Source organism: Lissotriton helveticus, chromosome 11 (genome assembly GCF_964261635.1).
Source record: "Lissotriton helveticus chromosome 11, aLisHel1.1, whole genome shotgun sequence".
NCBI lineage: Eukaryota > Metazoa > Chordata > Amphibia > Caudata > Salamandridae > Lissotriton > Lissotriton helveticus.
Window position 1 is genome coordinate 234,976,054 of NC_136072.1, and position 19,999 is coordinate 234,996,052.

The 19,999-nt window shown below is 36.5% G+C and overlaps 1 protein-coding gene across 1 annotated transcript in view; it reads left to right on the top strand.

The window, feature by feature from the left end:
• The window catches only part of HPS3 (HPS3 biogenesis of lysosomal organelles complex 2 subunit 1), a 356,110-nt gene that overhangs the window by 315,833 nt on the left and 20,278 nt on the right, over positions 1 to 19,999 (top strand). The window contains exon 16 of the mRNA XM_078668013.1: positions 2,928 to 3,018. Coding sequence (XP_078524139.1) covers positions 2,928 to 3,018 — 91 coding nt within the window. The remainder of the gene's footprint in view (positions 1 to 2,927; positions 3,019 to 19,999) is intronic.

Sequence of the window (19,999 nt, forward strand, 5' to 3'; positions counted from 1 at the left end):
TGTGTAGGAAGCTTGCCATGTTCCTTGTGTAACGACTGGAACCGTGCACTTCTACTACTACTACTACTACTACTACTCGTACAGTACAAAATATGAACAGTGAAACTTCACACTGCAGATGCCCATGTAAGCCCTCCTCTGTGTCTTTCTGCATCTTCAGGAGCCTTTCACTATAAAAAGGAAAACCTGGAATTCCCAATGCTTTTTATCAATGGTGTATTACATTGGATAATCTGGATTGAAGGTCAGCCCAGGCTCTTGTATATTGTTTATAAAACACACCTGCACAGTGTCAACATGCATTCTTTGGAACAGCAATAATTTCTTATATGTTCGGTTCCTGCAAAAGCGGTAGTAGTGTATAACGAATCGCACCTCAGAGAAAATATGTATAATCAGACTGGGCAATGATCAATATATTCAACTTCCCTAGTCACTCTCAGCAATGCAACAATTGTTTGTGGCTTCTCAAAGGGTAAAGATTGTACCCTACTACCTTTGGTACTTTAATACACAGGTACTGCCAACAGTCACTGTGTAATACAGTATAGCATGATAATACCCCGGCACTCTAAACGTAATAACTCATCTCATGTATGGCTTTTATCTGTTGACTTCACAAAATTGTATCACCAACATTTCACAGGCAAACAACAGATATAAGTTTAAGCAAAAGACGTTCCTGCTAGACGTGAAGTTGGAAGCTGACGCCGCCGGATTGCGGAATTTACTATGTGGGGCCTATTAAAGCCCAAACCGGAAACTGGATATGGATGCTGTTCTACCAATAGATCTCTAAGGCCACCTGTAATTCTCAATACTAGATACAGAAACCACTACAAGTGTCCAGGGATAAGTATATTTTGAAAATGGTCGTTGGAACGGGAATGAAATAATATGCTCTGAGAATATATTCTAGACGTGGTATCCTACAGACAGATACTTTTAGGATTAACGACATAAGCCTGTGGGAATTACTTGACAGGTTGATCTCCGGACCTCCAGCCTGTGATAATAGGCCGAAGTTCATTTTGGGATAAATAAGAAAAACACTGTCAAGTGCCATATCATAGTTGTGTTCTAATATATATGAAGAAACAGGATTGGCCGCTGTCATGGAAAATATAATAAAACTTTTTTAGAGAGCCTTGAGGAAGTCACTGGATGTGACGAAACACACATCAGCTGTTCTCGCGCATCTTTATCAAGACTCTATAGCTTTGAATCCTCTGTTTAAAAGTTTTCCCATCTATATGTTCTTTGTAATAGGGGTCCTTACAGTCTTGACTGAAATTGAGATGTTAAAATATTTGTCTAAATTAAAAGGAACGTCTTTTGCATAAAGTTATCTCTGTTGTTTGCCTGTGAAATATTGGTGATACAGATAAAAGTCATACATGAGATGAGTTATTACGTTTAGAGTGCCGGGGTATTATCATGCTGTAATGTATGGTAACTGCTCAATTTGTAAAATGTTAAGTGCCAGGGCCCTTCTTGGATGTCCACTGCAGCTTTCACAACACATTACCCCTGCCAGCGCTGCCAATGACAGTACCAACATAACACCTAACCATCTCACTCCTACAAATGTGACAATTCAGACTATTTTAGGCCACACAAAGCTATAATAAGGACGTGGGAGGCTGGTATTATTCATTTTCAATGTATCTTGTCTTAATAAACACGGTTGTTGTGTTCATATCTGAATTAAAGAGCACCACCATGTGATGGACTGTCGCTAGATCATATGCTGACGTTTAAGTGCCTGTGCCGAGCACCGGAAACCACGGACTCAAAATAAGCAATGCTCCAACCACACATTTGGGAATTATGAGTTTTAAGGGTTTTATCGTACCTAGTATATCCTGGGTGTGAAAACAAAACGCATAATTGTTGGCAGATCAAACCTGCTGATATCCGTTTGGTAAGAGATCCTTGGTAAATACCAGGATTTTCGTATTTTGGTGCGATAAGCATCAAACTCCACATATTATTCCCCATTCAAGTGAAAAAACATCTAATAGGTGCTATTTACCACACCCAACAAATAACATACCTAATGGTTGGCCACATTATACATGTGGCACATTTTCCTTGATCGCGTTGGCACACCTTTTAAAAGGTGCGCCCAGCTGCAGTAAAGGAAAATGCACCGTATTATGATGAATGTGCTGCCCTCAGGCCCTGCTTTAGGGGCAGCTCATTCATTGGAAAAACAGAGTAGCTGCTTTTAAGCTGCTCCATGTTTTCACAGTGCAGGTGGAAACCTGCCTGCACTTTTAAAGAGATTAGAGATCCCCTCGCAAGGAGAGGTCTGGGGGGTCCATAGGACCCCCGTTTCCCCCCTCCAGAGGGCTGCTCTCCGGGGGCGCACCGACAGTGTGCCTCCTGAGAGCTTCTTTGCCTCTGCGCTCACGTCTAATAGGGCACGGGCGCAGAGGCAAAGGGATTCCTTATTTGCATGGGGCACGTCCCCATGCATATGAGGGAGTGCCCCCAAAAGATAGTGCTGGCGTTTTATGTGCCCCCAGCGATATTGGTATTACAGAAGGGGCCACACAAGCATCTGCAGCCGCTTCTGTAATACCAAAGTGCCCCGGGGGTGCGCAAAGTGGGAAAAACGCCTGTTGCGCCCCCAGGGCACTTTGCGTAATACAGCCTCTTATAGTATTGTTATTTTTCAGATGCAATCAATTTCAGCATGTTAGACCTGCTAACGTCTAGTGGCATAAAATTATATGCAGATTTTTACACGCAGTACCCACACGACCTTGCCTGCCGTATATCTGTTCTTGATATTAATAAAAAGATGTGGGACATAACAAAAGAAAACCGGTAAAACTCTTGCACTTCATTTTTTTCATTTTTGCTTGAGTGTAAGAAATGTTTTAATTCCATGCTTTACTTTGTCTTTTTCAATGGACTAGGCTCTTTGGTGGAATAAGTTGCTCCCCGAGCTTTGCAAACGAATCCGATTAAACGGAGGTCAAGATCAGGTTCTCATCTCTTGTTTGAAAGGTAAACAATTAAATATCAATGCATATTGCGCTGATTACAATCAGTATCCACCTTGCATATATTTGTCAGGTAAAGGCTTTATTGGTTGACTTCATTTTCTGGCCGAACTATTTGTTCTGTAACACAACAACGCTGCATGTGAAGGAACCTGTCTCTTTGCTATGTTTACCTCTCTCGGTTGCACTTGTATTTCCAGTATTCATACAAAGTTAGAAGTCAGACAATATGGAGCATTGTTCACATTTCCTCCAACTTCCCAACTTTGCGGTCTCAGCAGGACAGAGGACCAGAGAGGACTTCTAACCAGCATAAAAAGAAAGGGTTGAAGATCGGGTGCAATCGAAGTCCTCCCTGTGTTATAGATCTACCCACATTGGTTTCTTTGGGCTTCAGTTTTTAGTTAATTCTCTCTATGAATTTACATCATATTTCTTTTCGCTAAACTCTGAATTCTTGATTTATGCACAACATGTGCCCCCCTGTCATGCTGCACCCTCAGTTCCAGCACAGCATGGACTTCACAGTCCATGCCGTGCTAGAACATTTTGGCCGTTCCCATTGCGGTGCCTGTTCTTCAGGCACCGCTGTGGGAAAGGCAAAAAGACTGCCCACCTGCACGAGTTGAACTTGTGATCAGGCGGGAGGCCTTTGCACGGCTTGGGTGCTGCTGCACCGGCAGAGAGCCAGCACAACAGCGCCAAAGCCACATATATATATATATATATATATATATATATATATATATATATTCACTGAAAAAACCATAGGTTTTACACACGTTATAGTTAGGAAGTAGCATTTACAAAACCTATGAAATTCACTGAAAAAACCATAGGTTTGACACCAGTTATAGTTAGCTGGAAATTTTACTGATATAAAACCAATGAAATTCCACGTTATAGTTAGTTGGACTCACTATAACTTGCGCGTGTAATGCACTGCTGATGACGTCACATATTACATCACTCATGACATCACTGATGACACCATCCAGTGAATGTGTGTCTTTCTGAAAAATAAATATGTGTTATATATGTATATATTATTGAATATCTTAGTGAATACATATATTACTGAGTAATGCTTAAATATTTCAATATATGTATTAGTGTTTCACTTTGTGTATAAGTGCCTGCATGGGTTAGTGAGTTGCTACATGTGTATGTATATAGGTTATTAGATGTTTTTCTTAGTATCAGTATGAGTGTTTGCATGGTTTGGTGGGGGTATTACTTATTACATAGATGCAAGAATGGCTGAGTCTCTGTTTGTATGTGTTTTGAAGACAGCATATGTGCAGGACTGTATGGGTGGATTAGTGTGTATATGTCTGTGTTAGTGAGTGAATGACTGTCTTATTAGTGTCTTTATCAGTAACTACATATGTTTTAATGTAGTATATGTAAATATTAATGTATATAAGTGAGTATATGTGAGAGTGAGGGATTGTAAGAGTTCCTGTTTAAATTAGTATGTGTTTCTATAAGTGATTTTTTAAGAGAGTAAATATGTGTAAGTTTCCTTAGAAGTAAAGTGGTAGTGTGTGTATAGCTGTTTATGCAAATAAATGGATGTTCAATAGTTTATTTGTATGTGTGAGTATATGTGTGAATAACTTTTGGATGACTGTCGGTGTGTAACAGGATGTGTAGGTGTATCACTACATATGATTAGTGAATATATGTATGAGTGACTATATAGTACTGTTGGTGAATTACTGCATGTGTATATACATGGTGGAATTATTGAATTTGTTGTTGTAACTGGTATGAGTATCTCCATTTTTTTGAACATTTTAGTTTCTATTTTTGAATATGCGTTTCAAGGGTTAGATTACAGTGAAAGGAGGTCTGTCACTGTGTCACAAAGATGGTGTCATCAGTGATGTCATGAGTGATGTAATATGTGACGTCATCAGCAGTGCATTACACGCGCAAGTTATAGTGAGTCTAACTAACTATAACGTGGAATTTCATTGGTTTTATATCAGTAAAATTTCCAGCTAACTATAACTGGTGTCAAACCTATGGTTTTTTCAGTGAATTTCATAGGTTTTGTAAATGCTACTTCCTAACTATAACGTGTGTAAAACCTATGGTTTTTTCAGTGAATTTCATTGGTTTTTAAAATGCTAATTCAGAAATATCTTGTGTATACAACCTATACTTTTGTCAATAAAGTTCTGGCAATATTTTTTTCGGAAACAAGCCGTTTTCTTCACTGTTCAAGTTGCATAGAGACTCCTTGTAAAGCGATACAGAATTAGAAAGTCTGTACCTTGCCTTTTTTTCAACGCATTAAAATTTGTCTGTAAATAAAAATAGCTTTTCTAAACTTTCGTGCACGACCCGGTGTGCGCACTCTCGGCAACAGTTCTCAATAAAATGGATAGCGCATTTCCAAGCTTTCGTGCGCGACCGTGTGCGCGCACCCACCTATATATTTCGTGAAAACTTTGCAATCTGAACTTATTGAATTTCTTCATAGACCCATCAAAGAACTTATAATACGTCAAACAGACTAAACCTAGGCTTCTTTTTTAATATTATGAAAATTTTCATTAAATGGAGCCGAATGTCTTTTTAAACTTTCGTGTGTGACCGAATGTACACACCTTGGTATTTTAAAAAAAAATATAAAAGGTTTTATACTTTAACAATTGTATGCTTGATTCGAGCTCAGAAGATATATTAAATCCGGATATGTTTGGATTTACTCCTTCTCACGTTTTGAAACTTCGCTGAATTAGACCGCTACTTCCAAATGCCGTACGTGACCAGATACTATCACCGCGTACACGTCCTGAGACGCGCATGTGAAGTCATGTGACTTGAAAACAACACTTCCAATTGGTTCTGAGTAGTTTCTATTCTGCAATTTACATGGAGGACTCCACCCACTTTTCTCACTATCTTTTCTACTCTCAAAAGAGAACAACGTTCAACAACCTTCGGAAGACTTTGCTGAAATGGCTGCCGCCCCGCATTCATCTTCCGAATCTGAAGGAAATGAGCGACTACCTTTAAAAAGAAAAAAGGAATCTTTTATTTGGCAATTTTTCACTTATCCTGAAGAACAAAAGAAAGTAAATGCGCCAAAAGTTACCTGCACGATATGCAATTCGGTTCTCTCAAGAGGAAATCCAAGAAAAAAATATTCCTTTTCCATACATACCATGATGCGGCATGTCAAACAATTGCACCCTGTGGAATTTGCAAAGGCATCGACAAGAGCCCTGGCCACGCTATTACCATCAGAGGTGGCCAGCACATCTTCTGGTGGACGACCTGTATCTCCATCGAGTGCTGTGATGGACTTGAGACCATATCTTGCAAAGGTGCACATGAAATGCAACGAGTGTGGAGAAATTCTTCTGTACGGAGAGCAGAGCCTCATTCTTACTAAACTAAAAATTGAGAGTCATAAATGCCCCGAGAAAAGATACATTTCTTCATTTCATTTTGATCCTGTGTCACACTTGAAAATGTTGTTGCAAGTTTAAAAAATAAAAAACAACATAACAGTTGTTTTAAAAAAAAAAAAGTTATTTTCAGAACTAACTCATTGTACCAAAAACAGCTCCAGGAGCATATTATAAAGGGCGTTTATCTCCCCTTTTTTGGCTTTCGAACGTGCGCGACCGTGTGCGCACACCCGCCTATATATTTCGGGGAAACTTCGCGATTGCAACTTATTAAATTTCTTCATAGACCCATCATAGAACTTATACTACTCAGAAGATATATTAAATCCGGATATGTTTCGATTTACTCCTTTTCACGTTTTGAAACTTCGCTGAATTAGACCGCTACTTCCAAATGGCGTACGTGACCAGATACTATCACCGCGTACACGTCCTAAGACGCGCATGTGAAGTCATGTGACTTCAAAACAACACTTCCAATTGGTTCTGAGTAGTTTCTATTCTGCAATTTACACGAAGCACTCCACCCACTTCTCTCACATCTCTACCGTGTTATCTGCAATTGTGAACATCAAAAAGAGCTGCGCTACGCCCCTGTAAGAGGCCTCACTCCCACTGCTGCAACGGCTTAGCAGTCCTCCAGATGCACAAGAACAGCCCCTCCGATCCATTGAAGTTCTATGTCGGTCTCAATACCACTTACGAAATGAAAATGAGCACTGAAGAATATTTATGCTGTAGCAGGAGGAGTACTACATGCTTGCAGAATGCATTCTATTACCTATAAAAAAGTGAAACACCCACGCTTCAATCATATAGAATACTTCCTCTAAAGAAACCTATGAATAACTTTCGAACATCAGGTTAACCTTTTTTTACTCTCTCATCATTGTTAAAGATAAGTATTTACAATGCTATATTAAACAATGCCATGGTTTTTCCTTTTTAATTTTAAAAATCTTGCAATCTTTCACAAACCCAATACTCATGGCTTATTTTTCGTGACAAAAATCTTGCAATATTACATACCTACATAGAATAACATAAAAAACATAAAACTACAAAGGCCAAACAGTCTACTAAATGCGGATTTGTAACCTATGGGGCAGATTTATGTTAACTACTTCATACCCAGATATGCACCAGTTAATGTGCACCACAGTATGCTAGTGCTCCGTTACCCATGGTGTGCCACATTTGAAATGTGGCGCACCATGGTACAAAAACACCATACATGCGTAACACATCTGTGCTGAAAAAGTAATACATTACTAGAGTTGCATCACATCTGCATAGTGATGCAGCTCCAGCAAGGCTCACCAATGCACTATATTCACAATACTGCGTCAATACCTACGCCTGCTTCAAGCACATGCACAGTTTTGAAACAGCATTGGTCTGAAAGTCACTGAGTGAAATATCAAGCATTACAGTCAGCCACTTTCAAGACGCATTCCTTTAGAGGAACACTTCCTTATGGTGCAGGGCTTTAGAATATGACATATCTCCTAGATCCATAACATTGTAAATATGGTACATTATTTCCACTGTCATTGTATTAAATAAACTGACGAAATTGTGGCGCAAAGAGACGCAACGTCAACATAAAGCTGCCACAATGTGTTTTAAAGTGCCCTTTAAATTACAACCAACACTCTCTTTGAAGAGACCCCTCAGGTTTTTTTAACACCTGTTAAGTCCTTCCATGCTCATGACAGAGCCGATCCATCACGAGCATTGCTTCAGCTGTCCTCAGGATAGACCAGTTTTGTCATGGGCTTGCCGCTGTGCTTGCACAACACTAATATTGCGCCTCCATGACACGTTCTATTGACTAAGCAGAGCCATGACAGAACCACTGTATCATGAACAAATCTCAACCGTGGCTCATGAAGGAGTAGCTCTATCATGAGCATAGAAGTACCACTCAGCCCCCCGGCCCCCTAATGCTGTGGCAGAATTCCCACTGCAGCAAATAACTTAAACTCCTGGAAAGAACAACATGTAACATTTAATATCATTTCCCACCAATGTTTTCATATATCAGTGTTGTTGAACTCACTCAGTGAAATGTCGCTCATTTCATTAAATCACTTTTAAAGCATGCCTTATAACAATGCACCCAATCCTATGTGGAAGTGCTTATATTAAACATGACATTGCTTTAAACAGGATAGACAAAGAAATGACACAGTGATGTAAAAGTTTCTTTATTTTTTATACTTACCTAAAAAATAATAAAAAAGTAAAATACATTTCTTTTAAAAACGTAGTACCTGTGGAAGAAAAGTAAAAATAAGATTATAATGTACATTTCATAAAATAAAAAAAAGTAGGAGTCAATAAGAGAGAGGCAGAGAAAACTCTCGGATGTTATTAGTTGTACTTACCTTATAAATATAATATCTGTGGAAGACAGTAAAAAAATATGTTTTAATACATATTTCTAAATTCAATGTAACAAAATAACTCAAACAACATATTAAATGGTTTATTTTTGCTGTCCTCAGAATACATTGATTTTCACTATAAACAGTGATTTCAATATTAAACATCATATAACAGCGGGGAAAAAAAACACAATCAAAATGATTGTGTTTAAAAAACCCATCCAAAATCTCCATACATATTATAAATACCTGAAAAAAACATATCTTAAATGTTTTTCTCAAATTCGCAATTTCTTGAGTAAGCACACTACATCTTCCACAGTTACAAACTAATTAAACTATACGACCTATTTTTAAATATATCTCAAAAAAACACCATGCAAGTATCTCCTATAAAAATCTATCTTAAGTATACATTTTCTTCTCTCATACCTTTCCGCATGGCCAAATTGTATAAGATAACTCATTACCTTTTAAATACCTCTCCCAAAAACTTGCGTCCATATATGTTCTAAAATAATTATCTAAAGTACTCATTTTCTTCTCTCATATTTTTCCACATGGCCAAATACTATGAGTTAAGTAGTTTTTTTCTGAAATTTCTTAATCTTAATCTTATCTTTTCTTTTGTGAACCTTTACAGTAAAAATGTGTAACATGTTTTATACCATCAAACATTAACTAAATTTCTACCTGATGTTATCACTATACCAAACACAAATTTCATTTATAGATTTGTAGACCCTCAGTCACATGATATTTGTAAACAAGAAAGTTTCATATCTTTACAGTATTAATCTTCCTACAGCAAGTGATTCTACTGAAATTTGGGTTCCAAAAATAGCAGATAGGAGTTAGTTAAGGCAAAAGGCAAACGTTTCTTAAAAGTCAATTGGGTATCATTGCAAAGCGTCCAGCCACTTCCACACTTCAAATAAGCTGTATAATGTCCTGATGATGTGGAAGGCCCTTCATGAAAAATAATGGCTACAGTTACAAATGTTCTTCTAGAAATAGATACTTGAGTAGCCACAAAAATTTTAATTAAAGTTGACAATTTACTACCATCAGCTCTGCATCGTTGAAACATTAATATTACATATTGTCCATATCTATGGATAAATAAAGTTGATAACATTTCAGACTTACATTGAGAACAGACCATGTTCTGATGCGCATCTTTAACTAGTTTATTAAAAGGCACTTCTTTACAGTCAGGTAATGTTAAATATATAAATCTTTCACTGTGTATATCAGTACTACTTGAAAATGAGCAATTATCACACTTATGTTCCCATTTATAAGAAAGGCCAAAAAGATTATCAATATCTACACTTTCATCTTCCAAAACTGTAAACATATACATAATAAATTCCTGACAATCTTGCTGAATATTCTGTGAAAATTGATTTACTCCTGCACATATGTCTAAAACATTCCTTAGTTCTGAAACACTTCCTACTTCACTATCACCACTACTGCATTTTTCAAATATAGAATTTAAGGAATAGCAAAATATTTGCTCCTGATTTTCTACAATCTGTTCCCTTACATTTTTTAGAAAAAAACCAACATTAACTACTACATTTGCATAACAGTTGACACCAGACCTGTTTTCAAACTTAAATCCAACAATCTCTTCAATACTAACCGTTTTCTTATGCCTACCAACAACAGCTACATCTTTTTTTCGTCGTTTCTCAACTACTTCAGCACATTTCTCCTCATTTTTCCTTTTCTGACCAACCATACGCCTTTCAATTAAAGGATATTGAGGTAAACTTGGAGCATATTCTCTTCTTAACCTATTATACTCCTTCACACAATTTAAATCTGCACTAATCTTTGTCTCATCATAATCAATTAAATAAAGTCCACATAAAGTTCTAACTCGCGATAAAGCAACATATGCCATACCCTCTTTGAATACAGTGCTTCCAATATTTACCAAAGCACAATCTACACTTAAACCTTGAGATTTATGAATAGTCACTGCATATGCCAAACAAATTGGAAATTGCTTCCGACGGACATATAAGTCTTTCACAAGCAAAAAACGATTTGAACAGCGACTAATTTGCTGAACTTCCTCAATTCCATCAAATTTTATTCTTAAAAATTCAATCTCATCTCTATTTGTATAATTAAGAAAACCAACAACATTACCCATTGCTCCATTTACCAATCCTCTTTCTACATGTAAATTTCTCCTTAAAATTATCCGACAATTTAAACATACATACAGATTTTTCTCTAAACCAGCAGTTTTAGATATACTTTTTTGAAGAGAATCCAATTTTAACTTCAACTTTTCAGACAAAACAATAGTACTACCTTCATGCTCTATTCTATCTTTAGCTTCCAGTTTCCTAATTTCTTGATTTTCTAAATTCAACAATTTCTCATTAAAAACTGAACATTCTTTCACAGTTGGCATCAAGCATATCACTGATTTATCTGCTACCTCTATACTATATATTTTCTCAGGTACATTATCTTCATTAGGAAACAGCTTTGAAAGTAATCGTGTTCGTAGAGTGTGTTTCGCATCTTCAGTTAGTTTTCCAATCCTGATATCTTGAAGAATATTTCCATATTTAGTATCCTTTGCCTGTCGCATATTTTGAATCAGTTCAGTATATTTGAAATGTGACCATATATTAACATTTCCAATACTGCCCAGGCACTTTCTAGTCTCTTCATGCGTAACAGTTTCAAATACAGGTTGTCCTTTCACTGGAGTTAGTTGGAGTAGATCTCCAAAAACGATGACATGTTTACCTCCAAATAACACATCATACTCTGTCCTAAGTATCTGTTGCATTCTTAAATGCACAAAAGCAAGCATTAAATTAGATGCCATGCTTACTTCATCAATAATAAGAAGTTTCATTTTTTTAAGTACTCTAGAAACTTCAAAACAAGCTTCTCCAGATAGCTTGTGATATTGTAATTTATTTTCATGTTCAACTGGCAGCATCAGTAAACGATTTAAAGTAATACCTTTAATATTATGTGCTGCCAATCCAGTTGGAGCAGTAACAACACACGACAGTGTTGACTGAGTTCTCTGCTGTAAATATGTAGTAATTCCTTTAATTAGGAAACTTTTACCAGTTCCAGCTTCTCCACTTACATATAATCGAATAGGTTCAAATGACATACATGAGCAATCTTTTCTCTCATGACGAAAGCCATGCTCAATGTGCTCTGTCACTTCATCATATATCTGTCTTTGCTCAATATTAAATTGCTTCTTTAATTCTTCTAAGTTGATTACTTCCTCTTGACCTTGCTGCATTGCTCTTTCCACCTCATCCATGGCGGTGGCTGCTTCATTTTGGATAGTTGGTTGTCCCAGTGGATCTTGACTTAATGAAGCCGAACTTTGACTATCTTGTGAACTATCTCTAGCAATCTCCGCTGCAATTGTCGCTTCTTGCTCTATTTCATCATTCAACATTTGCAGATAATTACTAAAAACAGGACATTCAATACTACTTTTAGATGCGTTGAATGAATCTTCATAACTATCAAAGTTCCCAAGTAGTTCCTCTTCTCTACGCCATGGTTTAAAGAGTTGCAAAAGAGCAAAATAGTAAAATTCTCTTTTGTCAGGTGTTTCGCAACTCAGTTTCCGATGATTAATCAAGTGTCCTTTTCTTTGCTTCACCAGACATCCTTCTTGTCCCATTACAGCATATACACCTTTATCAATGTTCTCTGTAACATTCCTTTTAAAAGTGTAGTTTTGAAGTATTTCATACATACAAATGTTTTCTAGAAGAGTACTTCTATTTGGATAGTATGTATCCAACATATTTGTTTTCAGAATGTCTGTACTGTTTGGTTATTTCTGGGCTAAATATTCAATTTCTTGCACAGGTTTTAGAACACGGTTTCGTGTTTCTGCAAGACCCAAACTCACCCAGAGAATAGTCCTTGATTTAGCATAAAGATTTGCTGATGACAATCGGTCACAGCATTCATATGCTCCAATTCCTCGATGAGACAACATCTTCAAACTGTACATATACAATTTCTTGCTTAGGCTCTTTTCATGAGAAATGTCTTCCCACATCTCCTTCAGTTCCGTCTTTTCAGATTTTGTGATGTAAGACGTTACATATCGAGCCACAGCAATAGAGTTGTCTGCAACATATTGTATGTCCATGTTAGCATTCCACATGGACAAAATGACTGGGTTATAGTCATTTATATATTTGGATTCTTCACCTCTTCTTAAATTGTACGTATTTTTAGGTGACCTTCTTCTGATGTTATGTCGCAAAGATGACATCAAATTGTTGACTCTTCCTTTTGAAAGTACCGGTCGTGCAAATCCAAAACGACATTTGGTGTAGAATTTACTCTTTGATTTGAACTTTCGCCGACAATATCTTCCACAGCGATGATTTTGAAAGCGTAACACTTTTCCTCTTAAATCCTTATCAGTTGTACTATTAGGTATGTCACAAGTGACATACTGTTCAATAAAAGACAGTACAGTCTCATCCGAGTCTCTTCCAAATTTAGGAGCATCCTTGATCCATAACAGCATATGAATATGAGGAGCACCTCTTGCTTGGTATTCTTTTCTCCAAAAGAAATCCAGTACTTCACCAAGAGGCGGATTTTTCTTGTTTGTAAGAAAAGACATCATAGCTTCAAATCTATGATTAAAATATCTGCAAACATTAACCGGATCTAATGAACACAGTTCTCCGGGTGTCTTGTAGTTTATATTTTCTATGTTTGCATTCGCCTCCTGAAGAAATTCAAGTAAATCTTCCCAAGCATACTCTGCACAGCTTAGAGTTAAAAACCATGTTGGTGCTCCTAAGTTTCTAAGCATGCACTTCAAATCTCCATGACGACGGTACCAATACTCATTAGTACCACGCTGACAAGCCATTAAATTAATTAGATGTGAATCCAAAACACTATCTTTCTGTTGCACTTTATCCATAAATTCCTTTGCTGAAATATTATGCAGATGAACTCCACTTTTTAAGATATGATTTACTGCATAAGAGAGACCAGATAAGTCACTCTCAAACAGAAGATGAAACAAATATGGAATGCATTGGCGAAACCTCGGATCTTCTACATATAATCTTGTTGTCCGGTATTCAGATGCAGGAATCTGCATAGGTCGATCATCATATCGTGTACCTTCACCTGTAGGGAATAACTGTGGGAAACAACGACCTTCCAAACTTTCTTCCCACACACTAATAGGATTTCCTTTCGCCTTTTTCATCTGAAATAATTCAATAGCATTCCCTATTGCTTCTTTGGAATGCAGTGGATGAACACTGTAATGTTCATAAATTTCTTCACTTCTGGATAGGTCAACTTTTTCAATTTGTCCAATAGACAAATCACTCTCCTCTTCTTCACTTACATCTTCTTCTTCTACGTATACATCTTTATAGTACTTATTGTTTTGAACTAAATACAACGTTGCCTTTTTGACTTTTCTAACATCCACTAAATCTTGCCAGATTTTCTTACTCTTTGTAGGTACACCATTAACTAAAATAACTACAGGTTCCTCTTCTACATTTTCAACACCAATTGTTTCCATATTTTTTTTTAAATCAAGTGGCAAATATACAACTCTACCCTTTAATCCTCTTTGTAAATCTGAAGGATTTAATTTACCAGTCTTAGGCTCCATACGAACAATAGCCTGAAAAGGATGTACACATTGGATCAGAATAGTCTCATAAGTATTTAAATTCATCAATTCTGATGGAATATTTATCAACTCTAGATTATTATGAACAGCTCTAGCAGGCATTTTATTTTCATTTAATTTATTATAACAATATTTACAAATACGTTGCTCAAAACCCAAATCAAAATAGTTTTCCACCAACAAATAAGTTGCTAAATCTTTCCATTGAACATTACTTTCATCTTCACTTTTTAAATATAAATCAACTAACCTAGTTTGACTTTTGTAATGAATGCGTCGACAACAGACACAAGAAAAATTTGGTTTCTCACCTGCAATTACCTTAAACTTTATTATTTCCTGTTCAAAATTTTCAATATTAACATGTCCAACATTTTCTAACACATTTCCTTCTATAATTATATCAGTCTCTGCATTATCTTCCTCTGGACCAAAATAACTTACCTCGATTTCTGCACAAATCTTCTTAACATCTAATTCACATCCATGCAAAAGAGCACTATTTAACTGTTTAAGTTTAAGTGCTGGACTTTTTGCATAATACAACTTTCTCACCAATTTTCTCATTTTAGTATGATGCACTGCTAACATCCTGAAGTGATGAAACACACTCTGGCATATTTTTTTAGAAAGACAAGCCAGAGAATGACCTTGCAGACCTATTTTTTCTCGCACTCTGCAATGATCTAATTCTTGCAACATAACAATTTTTTTTTTAGACTTTCTTTAGTGTACTTACGTAAGAAATTGCGAAAGAAATCAATTGAATCCTGTCGTACACTACAAATGCTACTACAATTCCAACTGTAAACAGGAACATTAGTACGTCCCCCTGAAGCTTCTCCAGCCACCACCTCTTCTGCATTTCTAACCACAATTTTCTCTTTCTCAATTACACATCCCTCCTTCACCTCGTATCCTCGACCACTGGTGTCAACTGCATGCAACAAATCGTTACTTTGAAAGTAACTCTCTTCATTAAAAAATGGTTCAGACGTTGAAGTATGCATCCACTTCCCAGAAAACACTTTACAAAAATTACTCCTATTTATGTGTCTCTTCCATTTACTTTTAGCTTTTAAAACTCGTATTGCCTTATTTAGCGTATTTATTCTATTAAGTACTAAAATAAATAATTTTCTTTTTGTCTCAAATGCGCGCTCAACAATACCCTCTATATATTGTTTCTTCTTAAGAAAAGCAGATCTTCTTTTAGAAACTTTCTCCTTTTGTAATAAATTCGAAACTACTCTGTTGTAAAACATACGCTTCCTGATTTGGCTAAATTGATTCATCCGAGTTTTACTGTACAGATTTTCCTGGCTCCTGATTCCAGAAACATTTTTATCTTTGGTTCCATGTCTCCTTCTCGATACTGGTATACTTTTTTCCTTGTGCACTTCAATACTAAGATTTTTCCTTCCACATATTGCTCTCAAAAACTTTTTGGTTTGCTTACCAGGAGCACTCTTCTTTTTATCCGTCCTATGTTCTTTTGATACTTCTTCAATTCCTTTCTTCTTCAAATTGTAAGTCCGTTTATAGAGCTTTCTTTTTTCAGTTCTGGTCGGCATCTTAATTTAAGATTTTGATGAAATTCTCAATCAGTAAAACACAAACATAACAAATATTATAGTTGACTACTAGCATATAACGTACAAATTTAAACCACAGATTCATTTTCTAAGTAGAATAAAGAAAATAACAGAAAGTCTCTGAACAGAGTAGGAAATCCTGTAGTGAATGTTGGTTCTTAATTTTATCACACTCCATATCTGTTTTAACATTATAGACAGTTTTTAATTCTAATTTTTAAAGCATACAAACAGTACACTTTTTTCAATAACTATGGGTCATCGTATATGTTTTAATCTTTTTTACTACAAACTCTTTTACACTTCATCAGAACATGTCTTATCACTCTCCTAAAGCACATCAACGACGAATAGGACAAGAAAACTCTCTTCAAGAATGCTTTACTATCAAAACATTTTTTATTTATTGAAATCTTCATAATTTTCTAGAACTTCCACCATTATATCATCAGGGAGGACTTCTTCAAGTCCAAAGTCCTCATCTCCTTCTACCATCTCTAAGTAAGCGGAGTCTAAAGACATGTCCATAAAATAATTTTTTTCATCTATTTCCTCTTGAAAGACTGCGTCTAAAATTTCCTCCATCACTTCATTAACGATTTCAAAATGAATTTGTTTCTCTTCTGAGGAATTCTCCATAACTAGACTCAGTTTATTCTTCTGTATCTTTTTAAAAAAATATAGAGACTAAATTATATCTTTTTTCATAAATGTGTAACTTAAAAGTACCTTTACTAATTTTTAAACTACATATATTTTTATAATTTCTAACTTATTAACTCTATATATTTTAAGATACCACGTTCCTCTTGTTTTGAAAAGAAATTGGCAATATAACCCTAAACATTAACACTAATCTTTTTTTTCATTAAATAATTACTGTTGTTAAAAGACATTTTACTGTAAAATTTCTTTTTAGATTTTCTAGATATCACAAATATTTATAATCTGTAGAATTAATTTTTAGAGATCCATTTTTTCAGTTCACCAGTACAAAGAGCTATGTAATAATTAGTAAAGGCAGCAGCTGGTACTGCAGACGGGGAACTAAACTGTGTGGTGAGTGAGGCCGCATGGGAGGAGTACATAAGGGAACTGTACGGGGCGAGAACACACAGAGAGGGTGTGGAGGCTAAAATTTGGCAAGAAATTTCAGAAGATCTATTTGCCAAATTCAACGAAGAACAAGTTGAACTCACAATAAAAGATCTAAAGTTAACTCGTGCAGCAGGCCCAGACAACCTCCCCGCAGTAATACTGAAGTCGGAGGTTAATTGGTGGGCAAGATTGCTTGCTAAGATGTTCCAAGTAATACTAAAAGAGGGCGTAATGCCACCTACCTGGAAGGGTGCTATAATTAGACCAATCCATAAGAAAGGGAGTAAAGAGGCGCCTCAAAATTACCGGCTGATTAACCTCCTAGATATAGGAGAGAAAATATTTTCTAAAATAGTACTTAAACAATTGAACGAATGGGTTGAAGAGTTCCAAATAGTACCCACAGAACAAGGTGGTTTTAGAGCGGGCCACTCCACTATAGACCACGGCTTCGCGCTATGGGCGATGGCTAAGAAGTCGACGGAACAAAACGGCAAGTTATGCTGCTGTTTCGTCGACTTCAGAGCAGCCTTTGATTCAGTAGATCGGGCCTGTCTGTGGGATACCCTAAAGAGGTTAAAGATTCCTAAAGATCTCTTTATAATAATAAAGGAACTACATAGAGAAAATTGTGCGCAAGTTATCAAGGATACCAGGGGGGCCCTGACCCCAAAAATACCCATTGCCAACGGATTAAGACAGGGCTGTGTATTGGCCCCCCAGCTTTTTTCTATTTTTCTGGCAGATCTCCCGGCATACCTGGAGGTAGAGGGCAGTGCTAGCCCTAAAATGGATGGGAACAAGATATCCTGTCTATTGTACGCGGACGACCTGGTAATAGTGGACCAGACAGAGAGAGGTCTCCAAAGAAAACTTAATGCCTTTAATATATACTGTACTAGCAAATTTCTAACTATTAATCTCGATAAAACTAAAACCTTATGCTTCGGAAAAAAATAAGTAGGTTTAGTTGGTATATTGGAGATCTCAAACTGGAGACAGTAAATGAGTACCGATATTTGGGTATATGGTTCGATAGGGCTTTAAACTGGAATACCCAACTGGAAACCCAAAAAGCAAAGGCAATCTCGTCCATAAATGGTCTAAAAAGGTTTAATGGGGACTATGGAGAGATGTCACATCGACCATTGATAAGAGCCTTCGAGGCAATGATCCCCTCCCAAGTCCTGTACGGAGCCGAGATCCTTTATTTGAGCGGTAAGGGATCCTGGGACCAGATAGAGGGGAAATGCTTAAAAAGGCTACTATCACTGCCCCAATCTGCTATGATACAAGCCATAAGAACAGAAATAGGCACAAAGTCTTGGGTGATACAAACTCAGATGGCTGTAGTCAGATTTTGGAAGAGACTGGAAGACCCTGACAGGCAAAAAGTAGCACACTGGTGCCGTAATGAAATCCAGAAAAGCGAGTTAAAATGGGCTAAGGCCAGTAGGGTAAAATTGATAGGAATTTGCAAAGAATTGAAGATCGAGGTAGACCAGGTAACATATCAAGTCATCAGTACCAAAGGAGAGCTGAAGCAAAGGGGGAAAGAAGTTTCTAAATTGAGAGATATAGAGTACTTAGCAAAGAAAAAATCTGTAGCACATATGCTGATTGCTTGGTCAAACGAAAATTGGTTCCCCTAGCTGGACATCTTACCAAACCGTGGGTACAGGCAAGAGATCCTTAGGTTACGGATCGGGATTACCCATGGTTAGTAAACAGAGACCTCAAAACAAAAATGTTAGATCATGAAGGCCTCTGTAGGTGTGAGCTGGGAACCAAAGGAGACCTGCTACATATCTTGCTAGACTGTCGGACACTTTTAGAGCAGAGAAAATTGTGGCTGCGGCCTGTATTTTTAAAACATGATATAAAAACAAGGGCACAGGCAGCCAGCCTCTTAACAGAAATCCCCTCTATTGATATTGCAATAGCCTTGGGGAAATTTGTAAAAGGGGCCCTGAGAGCACTGAGAACTCAAGAATAATATGTAACACTGTAGCATAGCGTGGTTGAAGGAATGTGCCTGCAGGGGTAAGAAAACGAAAAGGTATTTTCTTTTTATATGTAAATATAGGTTGTAAGAATTGTTATTTTTAGTCGAAATTTGTATTTTTGATAATGGGCTGAGATCATTTTTAACAGGATAACTTTTAAAAAAAGTTTTATGAAATTATTGTGCATACTCCTTCCAGTATTATGTTCATTGCATTGTTTAAAGACTATGGTCATAATAAACATATATTTGACTTGACTTGACTGTAGTGAATGTTGGTTCTTAATTTTATCACACTCCATATCTGTTTTAACATTATAGACAGATTTTAATTCTAATTTTTAAAGCATACAAACAGTACACTTTTTTCAATAACTATGGGTCAACGTAGATGTTTTAATCTTTTTTACTACAAACTCTTTTACACTTCATCAGAACATGTCTTATCACTCTCCTAAAGCACATCAACGACGAATAGGACAAGAAAACTCTCTTCAAGAATGCTTTACTATCAAAATAATTTTTATTTATTGAAATCTTCATAATTTTCTAGAACTTCCACCATTATATCATCAGGGACTTCTTCAAGTCCAAAGTCCTCATCTCCTTCTACCATCTCTAAGTAAGCGGAGTCTAAAGACATGTCCATAAAATAATTTTTTTCATCTATTTCCTCTTGAAAGACTGCGTCTAAAATTTCCTCCATCACTTCATTAACGATTTCAAAATGAATTTGTTTCTCTTCTGAGGAATTCTCCATAACTA